The sequence below is a fragment of the Solanum pennellii genome, chromosome 4, assembly GCF_001406875.1.
Source record: "Solanum pennellii chromosome 4, SPENNV200".
Classification (NCBI taxonomy): domain Eukaryota; kingdom Viridiplantae; phylum Streptophyta; class Magnoliopsida; order Solanales; family Solanaceae; genus Solanum; species Solanum pennellii.
Genome location: NC_028640.1, coordinates 73984552 through 74002967, shown reverse-complemented (window position 1 = coordinate 74002967; position 18416 = coordinate 73984552). Strand labels below are relative to the sequence as shown.

At 34.3% G+C, this 18416-nt stretch overlaps 2 protein-coding genes across 3 annotated transcripts; one reads left to right on the top strand and one right to left on the bottom strand.

The window, feature by feature from the left end:
- Window positions 1-5113: 5113 nt before the first annotated feature.
- On the top strand, window positions 5114-9792 carry LOC107018232 (ABSCISIC ACID-INSENSITIVE 5-like protein 5). 2 transcript variants are annotated; one of them, XM_015218657.2, is made up of 5 exons: window positions 5114-5238; window positions 5755-6993; window positions 8645-8716; window positions 8793-8822; window positions 9407-9792. In XM_015218657.2, exons 2-5 carry the CDS (start codon window positions 5827-5829, stop codon window positions 9479-9481), a joined length of 1344 nt encoding a protein of 447 aa, XP_015074143.1. In that variant the 5' UTR covers window positions 5114-5238; window positions 5755-5826; the 3' UTR covers window positions 9482-9792. The 2 variants fall into 2 exon arrangements, with proteins under 2 accessions (XP_015074143.1, XP_015074141.1); XM_015218655.2 differs by lacking the exon at window positions 5114-5238 and adding an exon at window positions 5245-5630.
- Window positions 9793-10661: 869 nt separating this feature from the next.
- On the bottom strand, window positions 10662-17585 carry LOC107017891 (THO complex subunit 5A-like). Its single transcript, XM_015218175.2, has 8 exons — window positions 17232-17585; window positions 14889-15179; window positions 13600-13936; window positions 13135-13469; window positions 12779-13035; window positions 11819-12413; window positions 11595-11729; window positions 10662-11224 (listed from the first exon to the last, which is right to left on the bottom strand). The coding sequence occupies exons 1-8, from the start codon at window positions 17439-17441 to the stop codon at window positions 10958-10960; spliced, it is 2427 nt and encodes an 808-aa protein (XP_015073661.1). The 5' UTR covers window positions 17442-17585; the 3' UTR covers window positions 10662-10957.
- Window positions 17586-18416: the final 831 nt, after the last annotated feature.

The window sequence follows — 18416 nt, the reverse complement described above, 5'->3', positions numbered from 1 at the left end:
CATAGTGCATGTATTAATTTGACATTATCCGTTCACAAATCAAACTAGTGGTGCTAATAAGACATGTTGAATTTAGACACGTAGCATGCAGTGGGCGGCTTGTGATATTTTTCTGGGCAGTTGAGCACTAAAGTTTAGGATATTTTTGTTTACTAATCACTTATGTCATTTTAATTGTCCTAACTTTAACTCATATTATCTAGACTAGAAGGGATTTAATATATATAGAGAGTTTAAATATTTTATAGTGTAAAAAATTGTTATGTTATTCAGGTATTATTTATTAAACATATACTTATCCAAAAAAAAAATTTTAAAAAATACAGAGGACTAATATGAAAACACAAACAAATTTTTGAAAAGAAAATTACACTTGGCACTAATAAGAAGTTATATGTAAAGAAAATTACACTTGGTTATAAGAAGTTATATGTAAAGCAAATTACACTTGGCACTATAAGAAGTTATATGTAGTGTGCTTTGAATGTAGCTAGAATAATGGTTGAATGTAGCTAGAATAATGGGGCAATTTATAAAAATAGTGTTTGAGGTGAGCTAGTTTTAAATACTTGATCTCGCTTGTATGATTATCAAAATATCAAGCTTAACAAAGTTCGATTATTAATTTTAAAGGTTTTATTCCTGATAAAAATCGAGGATTAAAAGTTTAATATCATCCATTTAGAAGATTATTAAAAGCGATAAAGTATTTTCAAAGTGTTGATTTGAAACTTTTTTTTTATAAGGTTTTGATAAATTTAAAAAAAAAAAAAAAGAGGACTTTGACACTTTTACGACATATAAGTTTGGATTGGGTTTTGACAAATGGCTTTATTATACAAATGGCTTTATTATTTATGTCTCTAAAGATAATATTATATTTTTTGATTTGAGTGATCAGAATAATTTTATTATTTAATTTGGTTTCATGTCAATTTCTTAATCATGATAAGAGCTCTCATGCAATACATATGTCGAGAAATTAGTATATTTATATTCTTTAATATAGTAACTTATTTGTATTTAAAAGAAATTTGCTTATTTTTTTTCGAACAATATCTGTACACTAAAAGTCAGATTACATACCTAGATATATATATAACCAAACATTTTGTCACTTACTTATAATACATAATATATATTCACTATACATAAGCAAACTGAACTTTTGGGACAATTACATGTTAATTAGGATTATATGCTTCTTCCTTCATTGCACTTGGGAAATTAAAATCAATGAAAACGATTGATGGACTTAAAAAACTACTATTGCTTTACTAATTATTAAGAGAAATAATTAATGAGTGACACGTGTATATATGCATTCATCATCCTCAATTGTTTCTCAAATTAATGCTTTAAATTCATTAAAAAAATTATGGAATTAAAAATAAACTCCAAAAAGGATATAGTTAAGTGTTATGACATTGTACATTTGGCAATAATTCATAGGTTGTATAATTAATTACATCATTGTCCATCAGAGTTCAAACTTTTCTCTTTCATTTTTTTTTACCATTTTTAGCCATGAGGATAGCCCCAAAAGAAGGAGGAGGAGGAAATTCAAAGATAAGGATATGATTTCCAATTATAGACTCTTCAAATTGAAATTTGATGTTGAGACTTATAATAATATTCGAGTTAGTTTACGCGCATCTTATCAATTTCATTACGTGACTATCAACCTATATATATATATATATATATCAGATAATTTTAATGTTGTTTAGTTAGCTTATAACATACCTTTTAAATATCTCATTAGGTGGCCATCAACAAATATAGATATATACAAAATAGCTCAATTTATCAAGGATTAGACCAATAGAAAAAAAAATTATCTTTAGAAAAATTTAAATCTAAAATTTTTATACAAAAAATTATCAGTTATTGTTAGGTCACTCTTAATTGAGATGTTTGCACTATCTTTATCAGTTTTTAAATTGTGCATTTTCATTCGAAGTAAATGTTTATATCATTATTATATATCTCTTGACAATAGTGTTTGCATTCTATAAAGCTTAGCCAATTTCACAAAATAAATTTAAGTCTAGTTATCCCAAGTATACATCTTTCTATATGTCTCCTTCTAATTGGAACAACAAGCTAATTATTGAAGCATCACCTATTGGGATGTACCAGATGTCTAAATTTCACCAAGTTTTATTTTTATTTTGTTGGAATATTGATCAATTGGATATATATTAACTCTCCGTGCATGCTTGTTCACATTATTAATTTCAAATTTGAGTAAATCGAAAATAACTTTTCCACACTTCAAAGATAGGGATATAAAGATATAATACTATCTTACCTTCCTTAGCTTCCCTATATATCTATGTAATTTTGTACATAAGAGAAGTGACGTAATCGATTACGTTATCGATCGTGATTGGAAAGTTTTTTTAAAAAAAAATTAAGATTTAGGTGACTTTAACGATAATGACAGGTAATCTGTTTAACTATCTTTTATAATAATGAAAGAAAGAAAGGTGATATATTCGTGAAATCACATCAAATATATTATTATTGATCTATGAACTTTTCGCGAAAATAAAACTCTTGATATTTAAAATATATTTAGTGAAAAAAATAAAAAAAATCTTGATGTAAGAGTCATGCATATATAAATCCTTCGTCATATATAGTTGAGGTATTGAAGTGCCAAAAGAAATAAACTAAAATATTTGCAACTTCCGATAAATTTGTTTTTCAAATTGAAAGATAGGAAAGAATTTTTGGCTGTATATTAATGATTTTAATTATACTTATTTTGATAGCCATTTGTGTATTAAATAGTATTTACTAAACATATTTTTAAAATGTATATCTCTAATGGAATACTATTTACTCAAACTAATTTGGATTAATAAAGGACATGATTAGGAGATTAATTAATCTCCATAACATAGAGAAAATGGTACACATTTATATATTTATACTAATCCAAAGTATATACATTCTTGAGTACAGATACTGACCATAAATTAATTAATTACTGAAATTAAAGTAAAGATGCCGTCTTGGAGAGTGTTATGTCAGTATATTGGTGATCGATTAATTATAATTAATTGTTGTTTAACGTTAATGGGAAGCCACATCTTAAGATTTTGACCTTGAATTGAACAATCTTTTTGATTAATTCTAGTTTAGGTAATGCTTATGTAAGCCCTCACATGCTTCACCTTAATAAACATATAAGATCTCAGCTCACTTTATAATTTTTTCGTGAAATATCAGAGTTGGTTGACAATATAAATTTTTACTTTATTCGGGCCTAATTTTTCAGAAGAAATGTATATTCTTCTCCTTTTAGTTTTATTATACTATAATTTCTTATATATTGATCCGTTTTAAACAGAATGATAAATGTATTTTTATATTTTTGAAAGATGAAATCATCTCCTTATTCAGTCCTCCTTCGAGGGGTACCATTAATGAAAAGTTTTAGTACAAACAAACATTTCTATAACCATATTGTTTGTTGTTGTAACGAAATATTATAAAGATTATATAGTATAATATGATATAAAAAGTAGATTTCCAAAAAAGATATAGACCGCTATAATTAATCATCAGATCACTATTATATAAAGGTCTTAGTTTTAAGTTTTATGTCATAAGCCATTATGATTTGTGTTGGTGAAGAAAATGTCTTGTTGTCTGGGTGAGTAGACAATTTATGGAGACCCATATTGTGCTTTATCATTAATAAAGTTTGTTTTTTGCTTAATTAGGTTACCCATTTTTCTCACATCTTCCCACAAATATTCTTTTATTTATTATATTATATAGTATAAAAGTCTTTATATCATTATTGTATATGCCTCACACTTTAATTAAGTTGAAATTCTGCAAAGCTAACACATGGCTATGTGTCTTCAACTTCACATGTCGTAGTCAACAAGAGATAGGTCTACAATGATTGATCCTCTAAATAGAAAAAAACAAATTGTAGTCTAGTTTTACTTGAAATAGTTATGTAAGAGAGAGGCATAGTCCAAATGAAGAAATATATAAACATGAACTATGATTTATAACATATAATATAAGGTAACAACAAAATTCATGGATAGTAATGCAACAACTAATAATTTGACTAAATTATCTAGTATACTTTTTTGGATAATATTTGCTTAGTTGGAGTGGATAAGAGAGATACTATGTTTTAAAATCCAAATATGGATTTTCGCCTTCGTTTTTTTGAAAGTATATAAGAAAAATAAAAAAATGACATCAAGGTTATTTTTATAGTTCAAGTATTTTATTATGTAAAACTAATTCACGTATAAGTTATTTCTGATATAAAAAGAATAATACAATGTTAGGCTACAAATATTATGCCAATATTGTTTTTACAAAACCACCCTAAAATGGTAATTAAAGAGAAACAACTAAACAAATAGCGAGATTGGTCGCAATTTCATGAATATATTGTCACTCTCGTGACACCAAATTCACTCTTAACAAAATAATATAGAGTTACACTATTTTGAGCTTAGCTCTAATCGAAGCTATTATATATATATATATATATATATATATATATATATAAAATGCCTCTACGTTGTTGCAACTTGATTTTAGTCAAACGTTACAATACGGATATCCAATAACGGATGAAAAATAAAATATATATATATATATATATATATATTAAATATAGAAGAATCTCAACTATTTCAATACAAATCTCGGTATAAAAGCACTTAAAAACTTCAATCAAAAAGATCTCAACCAACACTAGCCAATAAGGAAGTGCCAAATAGTGCAAAGCCAATAAAGGATCACTTCCTTATTTTAGTATATAGCCAATCTCTAAACACCAAATGGCCTTCACACAAGGGCTACTACTACTACACACTTTTGGGCATGCCCTATTTTATGCTCACATCACTATCCCATAAACCAAACAAACTAATCTTAACCATTCATTTCCTTTCTACGTGGATGGTTAGATATCATCCCACATTTCACTCAATTATTGGCCCAAAGTCACACCAACCTTTCTCCTACCCCATCACAATTGGCCCAAGTTTTATACTTTTGGGCCCCACAAAAGCCCATTATTGTATTATCCAAAATTATATATTTGGGCTACCGACTTCTTTTAAAAAAAAAGTCCTAATTAGCCACTTGGCACTTTCAAGAACCACTCAAAGCCAAAGAAGAAACGTCTAGCAGTGTACAAGTGAAGGCCAAAAAAAGGAGAAAAAGAAAATCAAGAAAAAAAAAAAGGTAAACAGGAAAACAAACTGTTTCTTGTGTTCCCAAGTCAAAAAGATAGTTTTTTTCTTTTTTCTTTTTTTTGGGTTGGTGTTTTCTTAAATATTGTCTATTTGTGGATAAGTAGTCAAATGATTAGTTTTCTTGATTTCTTATCTTCAAAGTTTTGATCTTTCAGCTTTGTGATTTCTTAAGTTGAGTTTTGTGTATTTGAAGGTCAAAAGGTGTGTTCTTTATTGGATTGGTGGGTGGGGAAGTTGTGTTTTGGGGGTACTTGGTGTGAACTGAAAATACAGTCAAGTTAGTTGAATGAAGTGAATTTCAAATAGGATTTGTTTTTGATGATTTTATTGATAAGGGGTTGGTGAGTTTTAGCTGTAAATTGATTTTTGATCTCTTTCCAGGTATATTTTGCTTCTAATTAACTGTGTGTTTGTAAATAGATGTACATTTATGTGAAGGGTTGAACTGTATGATTAGGAAAAAGGTTTAAAGGAAAGTGAATTAACTTGTTGATCTGATATGTAGGTTTTGTGATTCTTGAATAACACAGCTGAGGTTTAAAGGCGGACTGGGTGAGGACTGAGGAGTTTTAGTGAAATGGGGAGTAATTATCATTTCAAGAACTTTGGTAATGAGCCACCAGGTGAGGGTGGAAGTGGTGGTGGTGGGAAGCAGCCGGGGAACTTTGGATTGCCGCGGCAGCCGTCTATCTATTCATTGACGTTTGATGAGTTTCTTAGCTCAACAGGAGGGAGTGGTAAGGATTTTGGGTCAATGAACATGGATGAGTTGTTAAAGAACATATGGAATGCTGAGGAGAATCAAACAATTGGAGGGCCTGGAATTAATGGGCAAGAGGTTGGTGTTCCAGGTGGTCATTTGCAGAGGCAAGGCTCTTTGACTCTACCTAGGACACTGAGTCATAAGACTGTTGATGAAGTTTGGAGGGATATGTCAAAGGAGCATGGTGGTGGGAAGGATGGAAATAGTGTTGGAGTGCCACCAAATATACCTCAGACTCAGAGACAACAGAATTTAGGGGAGATAACACTTGAGGAATTCCTAGTTAGAGCTGGAGTTGTGAGAGAAGATGCACAGTTTGCTGCAAAATCGAATAATGCTGGAGGAATCTTTGGTGATTTGTCCTATGCTGGGAATAATACAGGGCTTGCATTTGGATATCAACAAGCTAATAGTAGGAACACAGGTTTAATGCCTGGTAGTATCCCTAACAAGAATGGTGAAACTGTTATTCAGTCTGCTAATTTGCCACTGAATGTGAATGGGGTCAGATCCACACAACAACAGCTAAGACCACAGCAACTGCAACAGAACCAACAATCACAGCCACAGCAGCAACCAATTTTCCCAAAGCAGCCTGCTTTGCCCTATGGTGCTCCTATGGCTATCCCAAATAGTGGTCAGTTGAGCAGTCCGGGAATGAGGGCAGGGATGGTTGGTATCCCTGATCCAGCACTCAACTCTAATTTCATTCAAGGCGCTTCTCTAATGGGTGGAGGAATGAATATGGTAGGTTTAGGAGCCAGTGGGGTCACTGTTGCAACAGCATCTCCAGGTGTTTCATCATCAGATGGACTAGGGAAGAGCAATGGAGATACACCTTCTGTATCTCCAGTTCCTTATGTGTTTAATGGTGGTTTAAGAGGCAGGAAATACAGTACTGTGGAGAAGGTCGTTGAAAGGAGGCAGAGGAGAATGATAAAAAATAGAGAGTCAGCTGCTAGATCAAGAGCTCGAAAGCAGGTAATCGCTCGAATCTTACACATAGGCTATGCCTTTCATGTCTGCATGCATTTTGTATTACATGTAACATCATCAATGCATGCATATTACGAAGAATGATGGATCATGTATGAACAAGTCTAAGTAATAAGCTGGGAATCATCGATTGTTATATTCTTTCTTAGACGTAGCTGTGTGCTCTAGTTCACTAGTTGAAGAGAAACGCAGCTACATCTAAGAATCAGGAACTTGTCTGACCTGTTTCTCTAACTACATGCAATATCTTTATGATTTGTGAACTTGATTTACTTTCCAGACCGAAACATAAATCATCTGTCGATTGGTAAAGAGTCCTCACGTTACCAAAAAATTCCTGAAAGAAATGGCACTAGCTTCTCATCAAAGGAGTTTATCTCACATTTTTCAGTCTAAAATTTTCCAGTCAAGTTTAATGGGAAAAGTTTGCTGCTGTTTTGGGGGCTTCATATATGTCTACTTTCTGGTAGCAATACTCTGAGTATTATCTGTCATACAGCCGAGAGACATGAACAGCCAATCTGGCTCATCGGATGTCAAATGTTAATACTAATTTGCATTTATTCCATCAAAGTTAATCTCTATATGACTCTCCAAACCTATTAAAAAAGTTAGTAAAACTCTCCAGATATCCTTAGTGTTAGACTTAAATGTTTTCAGAGGTTTATTAAATACCATGCCTTCGCCTCTGATTTTATGTGGAGCAATATAGCAAAAATACATGTCTGCAGGTGTCAATTTCATTGCCAAAAGCACCAGACAATTTCATAGTCGTGTAGTTCTGGGGTGTCAATTGTCGTTATCTGGAAACATGAGAGTAGAGATCCATAGAACACGAAACAGTAATAGGAGGCTTACTTTTCAACTCAGGATCTCTCTACAATATTTTGAAGGATTGTAAGTTAGAGAGACACTGCGATAGTGCTCAGAGACTTACTTCAAGCTAGGAATGGAAGTACACAGTGGCAGTGTAGAGCCTCCTTGTCTAAAGGGGTCTCAATTTTATTGTATATGTACCATATGTTGAATTCCCTTGGCTTCTTCGTGTGGTTATTTCTTTATATTTTGACTTCCCTTGGCCCTTAATGAAAATCCCTACTCTGCTACTGCACTAGTACATGGTATGTCATAAAGGAAGCAGCAGATGATTTCAATTTTTTCATTTAGTTTTATCTTTTGAATAGCGCAGTTACTTTAAGACTGATAGAAGGCTTTTTCATGTATGTCTAATTCGTTTGTTGTTTGGAAGGGTTGGAAGAATGATAAGCTGTAAAAGATGACATAGATTTGTGTAGAAGGCCTGTAGAACTCAAAGGAAAATAGAAATTAGTTTCATATACTAGTCACTTTATACAGTACGTAATGATTAACATCCTGTCTTTGTTATCCATCCATGGATGTGCATATGAAGCTGAGTGATAGTGCATTGCGATATAATGTGACAAGATTTGAAAGTTCATGCTTCATAGAATAGCTTAGGACCTTGTGTATTTGTCTTCCTATATGTAGCCTAGACCAAAAACTAGCCCATCAAATCCCTTTAATTTCAAAGTATGTGCATGTACTTAACAGTGCCTCGTTTTAATATGTTGTTACACTCGTGTTCAATGATTATCATCTTTTTAAATTTCTCTAGGCCTATACTATGGAGCTAGAAGCAGAAGTCGCAAAACTAAAAGAAGAAAATGATGAACTTCAAAAGAAACAGGTGACCTTTTATTCAATCACATTGCATGTTTTGTCTGTCTCAATGGTTCATCACTAACTAGATTACACTGCTGCAGGAAGAAATGTTAGAAATGCAGAAGAATCAGGTACATAAAGTTCTGGTTCCTCTTTTTCCTTCATGCTTTTATCTTTTCTGCACGATTTTGCTTCCATAGACATAGTTAAATAATTCAGCACACACATGTATAGGAAAATGCACACATTCATCGTGGTACCTGCCTTTATCCTTATGTATGTATAATTGGTAACTATCTCTTAGATCATCCATCCACTCACCATGCCTGCTACTTTAGCCCTATGGGATCGAATAAACACTTCTCAGCATTTTTCCTTGCTGCCTGAAAAACAAAATGCCGTTCTTTGCTACTGAAACTACTCCCTGAATCAACCATCTCAAGTCATTGTTTTAAAGTGGCTAAGAAGGCACCCTTTCTTTTAGCACACTAATTCATCCCTATAACCTGCATTCTAATCTCACTATGTACTTCATCTAGTCAGGCCATCCATGTCATACAAGAATAACAGCTCTTTTCGGTTGATCCTATCCAATTTTTATCCATAGAAGCTCAAAGCTAGTCTACCTTGCTGATCGTGTTGTTTTCTTCTTGAACTAAGCTAGCATAGGCATTTTTGGATCCAAAAACTTATGTAATGCATTTTTGTGACACAGGTTATGGAAATGATGAACCTTCAAAAGGGAGCTAAAAGGCGATGCTTAAGACGGACACAAACTGGTCCATGGTAAAAAAGGGTTTCAGAAATTAGTGGTATTAGCCCATATTTACAGACTTATAGTAGGGTGCCCTGTACAGAAAGGGAATATGTATTCACTGTAGATCAGAAGAGAAGAGTTGTCTTTTTGCTGTAGGTTTCTCATTGTGTTAATTTCTTATTCCCCTTCGATAGCATCATATGCATAGAATAGAGCCAGAATGTAGAAATACCTAGTTGACAGCAGATACACATAAAAATACATAAATTAATGGAGGTACCTCTTGTAATGTGTTCTGTACAAGTGATTTGGAATATTGTTTTGACAGGTTCACTTTTAAGTTATGATGCTTGGATCCTCCAGAAATGACAAAAAAACCGAACAATGTATCTTGAAAGTAATTATCGTAGGAGTCTATATATTTTTAGGAAAAAGAGTGAAACGAATTTCAGTATGCTGTCTAAATGTTTTTCCGAAAGGGTTTACCACACAAACAAAACTTCAAATATCACTGTACTTGCAAATTTTGTAATTTAACACCAATTTTCACCGTATTAGTGTGTAAGTGGCTTAAGTTGAAGATCACTAGTGATCTTCAACAAAAGGCCATTTCTTCGATTTTTCAATTAAGACGAGTTTTGACCCTTCTTCTATATTTTCAATTTTCCATTATAAAATAGGTTATTGGACTGTATCATATGCAAATTTGCATACACATCGAAGAAAAGCGGCTTTGCTTATCAACATCACTCGAGTTGAATACAATCTCATTTTTACAAACTTAAATTAGGTGGTTTCATGTGATCTTGTGATATTAGATACCTCAATGGATGGTTTTTCTTTCAACCCTTTATTCCTCAGACGCTATCAACGTTTCATGTGATCTATAGCTAAAAGGCTTTTCCCATGCAAACGCTGAAGAAAAAACGGTATTTACACAGCAATAATATAAAAAGAGGTCGACCAAACGGTATACATACTATTGCACAGTGAAAGGCGCCATGTGGTTGACATCTTTGAAAGAACGCTCTGTCAAAGTAGAGGTGGATCTGAAAAGGCGCTCTATCAACAGCTTATTTTCGGTCTGGAGAACATCTTTAATGATGTTACAGACTGAAGATTCTAGCAATACAGTTTCAAATACCTCTGTCAGTCGACAGAAGCAGGCCATGGCCATATAAACAATCAGCAAATTGCCAAATTGTCTAAATAATTCTGAAGAAATTTGGGAGTGTAAAAATTAGCTAATTTATTGAATCATCCTTACAAGCAGCACAAGGCATCAACAATCGAAAAGAAAAAGGAGACGGATGAATTAGTGGCTACATCAGCCTCATCAATTTGAAAAGATAGGCAACAAATAGCATCTTAATGTCATCAAGAGCCGTATGTTGCAATGTGAATCTCAGTAGTACATGGTATAGCACGAAAGACGAATCACATGGAATTAAACAACCTAGCACACTCGAGAAATAAAGCTACAATATGTAACAACATTTGGGATATTACCTAGTACGGATAGCCAGGGGTGCAAGAACCGTCTTTCCATGAGATCATCTTCCTATGATCTCTTCCTCTAAATGATCGAGCAACAAGCTCACCAGTCATAGGTTTGCATAAACCAACATCAATCACAGAAGTGCTCCTTCTCTTCTCAGAAGATGAACCCCCATCTTCAACATAAAAGTCAAACAACAATGCAAGACAGCGAACCTGATGAGCTAGGACTAAGTTTTCTTCAGCTGCAGCTATAGCATTTAAGATGTGAACATTGACCTGCAACAGATTAGACAAGCTACTTCAGTATAAGATTGACCATAAACTTTGTTGAAAACTGACATCGACTATCTCAATTAATGAACAAGCCAGCAAATTGTCTGACTCCTTAAAACTACAGTGGGTTAATGAAAAATTTCTGCCAGCAATTAAAGAATAAGCCTAGTTTCCTTTTGAATAAGATAGTAGCCACAGGTTTGCTGCTGAATTACATTTCACTGCAGACCTACCTTACATGGATCAAAAACACTCAATACTTTTAGATCTATTTAAAACATAGAAACCCATTTAACACGGTCCAGCAAATAAAGAATCCATGTAACATAGCTACAGGATGCAAAACCAAACCATTAAGTTTGTTACTGCTAACCTCTGCTTCCATGCTGCGAAGTTCATTGTACCACACAGAACTATCCACCTTGTAATAGCTCTCCGCCTGTTTTGCCTCATATAGGCTCAATGTGAAAAGAGGAGGCCTCAGTGGATACTCCTTGCTGATTTTGATCTGCCATAAGAATTGCCCAAATGTCAACCATGAGGAGGAAATTTAAATTGAATTTTGAGATAGAAACTGAGAAAGGAATGATGTTAGACCTTGGATTCCAATTTCATTTTTCTTTCCTCATTATCCATCTTTCTTGTCAAAACAAGACAATATTCCTGAACCTTGCAGTCCACCCATGATGTATCACTGAACCCAGCAGATCCAGGTGTATTATTACTCTCCTGCTCAATCTGCACAATGTCATCCATTTCACTATCTGATTCCAGAATAAGGTCTGTATCATCTCCGTATTTCTTAAAACTCGGTGACTTCCCCTTTGTAATTGGAGAGCTGGTACTCTTTGAAATGAACGCCAGCTTTGTAGAATGATCAAAATCAGTTCTTTTAATTGGTGTGACATTCGTATCATTTATTGAGGTGGTGGGAACTAAGGATGGAAGCTCCCCATCTTCCCTCGTGCTTTCTACCTCTTCTTTAGAAGAGGCAGACTCTCCATCCACCACAACTTTCGTAGGATGCTGAACTTGTTCCGTTTCTGTGAGAGTCGATGACGGAACCTGACTAGGAGATGAACCAAGAGGGAACCATGCATGCAAACTGCAGCGAGGATCATGAGAAGCCCAAGGAACTCTTCTACCGGCTAGAGCTGGCCAGTTTAGGTTCATTAAAGAGTCAAACTGCTCCCTGTAACTCAGCCAAAAAAAGTTCAAATTTCCAATATGAGTCAAGACCTTGCTTTCTGACCTTAAGGGCGAAAAATAAAAGAGGAATAGGAGTAAAAGACAAGTCTATAGATGAAATTTCAATACTGAAAAACAAGGAATACAAGACATCACACCATTATCCGTGCACAAAAGGACAGTAGAAAATAGAAAGAAGGCAGAGTACGAACTTGCAGAGCAAGTAAAACAATTGCTATATTTAATGAATTCAAACATCTTCAGCAAAATAAAACTGCACGTAAGATCATCTCTGCCAGAAGTCAGTCTCATCTATGAGACTATGACATTTGTCCCTACAGATTCTAAACATACAGTTCAGTGACTCACACTAGAGCCAGCTGAGCCTTTTTCCGAGCACGAACTCTTTGCACAACCGTTTGCACCCGATTTTGTTGCCGATACAGCGACAGACCAGAGATAACAGCAGCGTGCTTTGATGTCTCATCATTTGAAGTCTCAAAACCTCTAAGCGACGGTGACACCTCAGGTAAAAAATCGATGCCTGCCAGATGCTGCGCCCACTTGTATGGTCGTGAGGTTCTCCTTTCATCGAACACAATTGAATGATCAATTAGCTTTGCAGACTGCAGAAAACAAAAGAAGCTGAAAAAATCAGAAAGACTTGAGACAAAGAGGTGAAAGTAAAAGGATTAATAAGTACTCCTATATCTCAAGTTGAAAACCTGGTGTGGAAGCTCAAGGCCCGTGTCATCCGGAAATAAATTGCATAAGATGTCATTATCAGCATTCTCTTGAGAGCCTTCAACTCCAACACACACACTATTCAACTTAATTAAGTACTCAAATTTCAAAGTGACAAGTTTTTTAGATTGTGAATCAGATTTCTCGTCATCATGTATATGAAGTGTGACTTTAAGAGGGTGAGTTTGATAAATTCCAGCCTGCTCCAGACTTTCCTTGCTGGGTATCTTTTTGGGACGCTTTCTTCTCCTTTGTCCATCATCTTCATCATCTATATCATCATCAACTTTCGAGCTCTCTAAGCTGGCAGAGACACCTTTACATGAATGAATTACCATTCAGATAAGAACATATAGAACAGCAAAGGAAGTAAAACAGGTACCTAACTAGGAAAAAAAGGAAAAAAATGATGAGTCCAAACAAGAAATACAGAGAATTGGACTAACCAGTGTCTTTATTTGCTTGCTGGCGGGCAACAGCTTGAGCATCCTTCACACTACCAACAATCTCCAGATCCACATTTTCTCCAAAGGCTTCTTTTTGGGCCATGAGCTGTGAATAAATAACATAGAGAGGCGGAGGAAGCAACTCTGCATATTGCACCTGCTTCAACTTTTTTGTGTGGAGTACTCCAAGCTGGTGCTGCACCGGCAAGGATGCTTTCTTGAGTGATTTTAGGTGCGATGGGAGACTTGACAAGAACTTCTTCCTGTTTGCAATGGTCTCCTGTAGAGCCTTCTTTTTCTGTTCCAGTTTCTCACGAAGCTTGCATAATTCTTTGCGCTGACACAGCAAATAAGTAAATTCAACACAAAGTTACAGTCAGACTTATCACACCTAAAAGGAGGAGCTTCAGCCACTCCTCCAATGACCATATAAGAGGTGGCCGTTATACTAAAAGCAACATACAGCTGATACATATTGTCTAATACAAGTTCTAAATAGAGAAGCATAGAATTTGACCTCAACTTTAGCCAATACTAAATGGTACCAAGATCTTTTTCCAGCTCATGAAATAACATTTTGCAACATCTACATTATAAGAAGATTATATAAGTGCAATATGTGCAGAATCCACTGAAAGCACCACTATAAGGGAAGTCAAGGTGGGTATATTTTCAGAATATCTCTATTTCCCATCGACGTACAAACCTCCGTGTGACCTCAAACTTAGCGACATAAAAGAGTCAAGAGACGCATAAAATTTGACCTCAACATTAGCCAATACTAAAATACCCAAGATTTTTTCGAGCTCATGCAGTAACATGTTACAACCTCTACACATACATATATTTTAAAAAAAAAGAACAGATAAGTACAATATGTGCAGAATCCACAGTCAAAAGCATCACTAAAGGGTAGCCAAACTGGGTATAGTTTCAGAGTATTTTTATTGATCGTAACAACATTGGGTATGAAACTTTCTTCACAACATCTACTTCTGGAACCAGTTTAGTAATTGAAATAAAGAAGATGATTATAATATTACCTTTTCCAAAAAAAAAAAAAAGAAAAAAAAAGAAAGATGACAGTACATAAAGACATAAGAGTTTAAGAAGTAAGATAAGAATTTGATAACCAAGCAACATGAAACACCTAAGAACTCCGTTTAGCACAACATGCTGAGAAACAACACTAGTAAACAATTACTAATGTGGAAATAGAAAGGAGTGCTCGCCAATTACTAATCCGGAAATAGAAAGAAGTGCTCGCCAATTGCATTAAACTAGTTTACCTGGAATAGCTCAAAATTCAACCGCTTTAGCATCAAATTATGTGAGTTATCATTTGACAGAACAGTGTTTTTTATCTCCAAGGGTGCATCTCTAAAGAATTCTTCCTCGGGAACAAGTTCAATATCAGGATATTTTGACCTGAAATCTTTGCAGGCCTTTATAGCTTTCACATAATGACTTTTTTCATACATCAAGTTGTGGAGCTGCAGCGTTGTGAAGTCCACAGGAGCTTTTGCACGTTCAGTTTCCCCCTTCACACGATCCTCTTCGAGCAATATTGATCTATTTGCCTATGGGATGTTTAAGGTAGTGTGAAAAAGTCAGTCGAACATATTATAGATTTCCAGGCACAAATTAGTTCCGCGCATAGATTTAATGGCACAATTATTTTGCTATTCCGCAATCCTAACGTTGGTTTATTGAAACAACTTAATAATGGTTAGATGAAATAAGAGAGCCCAAAACGTTCCACAAATTTCAAGGATTAGTACCTTACTCAAAGTGTGGAGCTCAAAAAATCAAATAAAAATATATGAATCTAAACTTTACATGGAATATGTCCAGCCTAACAATAATAACTGCAACCCTAAGGACATTATATGCGCAATTTGCAGTGAAGCATGTTCAAGTTTGAGAAGTAAAGCAATCAAGCAACAATATCATTCAATTAGAATTCGAGTTTAAACACAAGAGGATACAACCGACTCTCCAATATTAAGGCTACAGCCTAACAACTAGACCTAATCTTCGAGAAACAAATTGTTGGAATTCCTAAAGTAATAACACTCTCACAGGTCCATATATCTTCGTGTTGAGCAACGCTGATTACAATATCGGGTAACCCTGTCATATATTTAATCCTGCCCAGATATGTTTGCAAGCGAGATAATTGTCTTTTCAAAAAAGCTGCATCTCTTTCAAGAGACGGTTGAGTCTCCCTGTTTTTTGATCTATTCTCATGTCCCTGGACTTATAAAACTTGTTTTTATAGAGGGACAATTCGTCAACATACTGCCGAGCCATTTTTCATTAACATAATGACACCGGGCCCTTATTGCAGCCCACTCTACAGAATCAGCTGCTTATATTATTGTGATATAAGGCGCCATTTAAAGATTCCATTTCCTAGTACCATGACCAAAATGAAATAAATTGTTATGTCATAACATAGCTGTACCTAGACACAGTTTCATCCTATGGCTGAGTCTACAGGGGAAGCTAAAAATTAAAAATTTATTCTTGAGATGGGGACTCGTGTATATCCTGTTTGCATCTTCTGCAGCACTTCAGTCGAGACTGGAAGTCACCAATTTTCAAGTGTCAGTTTACTAAAGATATATAGAGTGACATACTCAAATGGCAGAAAAGGATCAGGGCAATACTGGAGTTGGAACTTGAATGGAGTTGGATGCAACAAAATTTCAGAGGCGAAGATCCAAGGAAGATGATACTTAAAAGTAGTCTAACTATGGTGGTTTATAGTATATAGCCAGAAAGAAACAGACAGATTTTGCAAATCACATCCATGCACAAGGAGAAACTAGTACACTAGATGAAGCTCTCTCTGAACACAAGAACTAGGAATAGTAGGATGTTGTTTAGATATATAGAATCACTAAATGAGCAGTTAACTATATTTGCCATTTAGTTTGGTTTCTAGCAGATGAGATGAGAAAGGATTGAATTGGTTAATTCATATTTCATCCTAGCTTTGTAAAGAGTTCACTTGGTAGTTGGAAATTAATAAAATGTTCCTTTACTTGCCAAAAAGAGAAAGGAATAAACGGAAGCACATGTACACAGTTCTTTTTGTTTGTTATGTACACGTAGATCAGAACTACTCAATAAATAAAATTGAGTTGAGATTACCAACCAGAGTGATCAAAGATATACAATACTAACAGGTGTTTTGCAGGATGAAAATAGAATATAACGGAGAAAGGTCGCAGTTTCCTAAATCCGGCCAATTAACTACGCATAGACTCCCTCCATGATTGTACCCAATGAACTAGTGCCAGGGCAGCTGTACCTAAAAAGCACAGGTCTCCGGTAAATCTACCTACAAAGGTTTAGAGCAACTCTCACTGAGTATTGTAGCTGAGTCCGTTGAATTACATCAACCAACCTTCATAAGGATGATACATATATAAAAATTGAGTCTAGAGTACTAACAGTACATACTTAAACTTAAACTCATCTTCGTTTGACTGGTCTAATCACTTCGTTAACAACAAAATGCTACCTTTACTTCAAAATCGGATTGACGAGCGGATTATTTAATTGGAAACTGGACTCATAGAACTTTCAAAAAAGAACAATTGGAGATGCAATGAAATATTAACCTGACGGAGAGAGACGAAGTTGATGAAAATCTGAGTGACAAGTTCGCGAATTTCAGATTTCGGCGTGCTTTCTTTCTTCATAGAAAGCATTTTCGAGACGATTTCCTCTACTGAAGCTTTGCTTTGCTGCAGAACCTCGTGCGGCGACCTTTCCGGCTTGTGCTCCGGCAGTATCTCGCCGGGTTCCCCCATGGTTACGTCCATTTTCATCTTTACTCAGTCGCTGCCTACAGGTTTAAGTGGTACATTAAGCTTCTGGATGTGTACGTTACTAGGGTTTGATCCGTTTACGCTCCCTTCGGTCTTCCCTTCTTATTGCTGCTTCTTTTTTCTCCTTTTTTAAGCATTAATTTCCTTAATTTAAAAGGAAAAAAAATTAGGCAAAAGATTTTTTTAAAAAGAGATATGTTTTTGTTTCAAGATGTTCTTGTATTACTCAAAAATTATTTTCTATGTGATACATTGTTTACTTATTTAAAAAATATTAAACAATTTTAGCAAATTCCTTCCTTTCATATTTTATTTTTTAATTAATCAAAATTCTTTGACTTTGAAGAAGTTGGGGAATTTATGGTCCGTCGTGATTTTCGACGAGCCAATAAAGTAGTAAGCGTTCTGTTCAAATTAGGTTTCAAGCTAACAATGATCGATCAATCGCTTATCCTAATAACTCCTTCAGATGATGTAATAGATCAACTCAAGACATATCAAAATGGAGAATTATCTAGTAAACCAGTACTGTGTAATAAATTAGCATGTTTTGATAATCTATTTGTAATTACTAATACTAAAAGTGATAATATATTGTCTAATGTTTAATAATATATAAAAATATCCCTTTTTTATCCAATAATAATAATAATAATAATAGTTTGACTTCAAAATTGTAATATTACTTTTAATGTGATGATTTACCGTTAGACACAATTATATTTTCAAAACACTTCCTTTTTTTCTTCATTTGTTTAATTGTATAAAACATACTTAATACCCTTAAAATGAGATATATGAAACAAATCATCACCCTATAATAAAAGAGAAATCTATGTAGCATTTAAAATTCAATAGGAAAACAAATTTTCTTCAACTACTTATTGTTGTCCATTCTTTTAATATTTGTGGCTCTCGAGAGTTTTTTTAAAGGAATGATTGGTCAAAGTTACGTGATAGTCTACAAATATTATT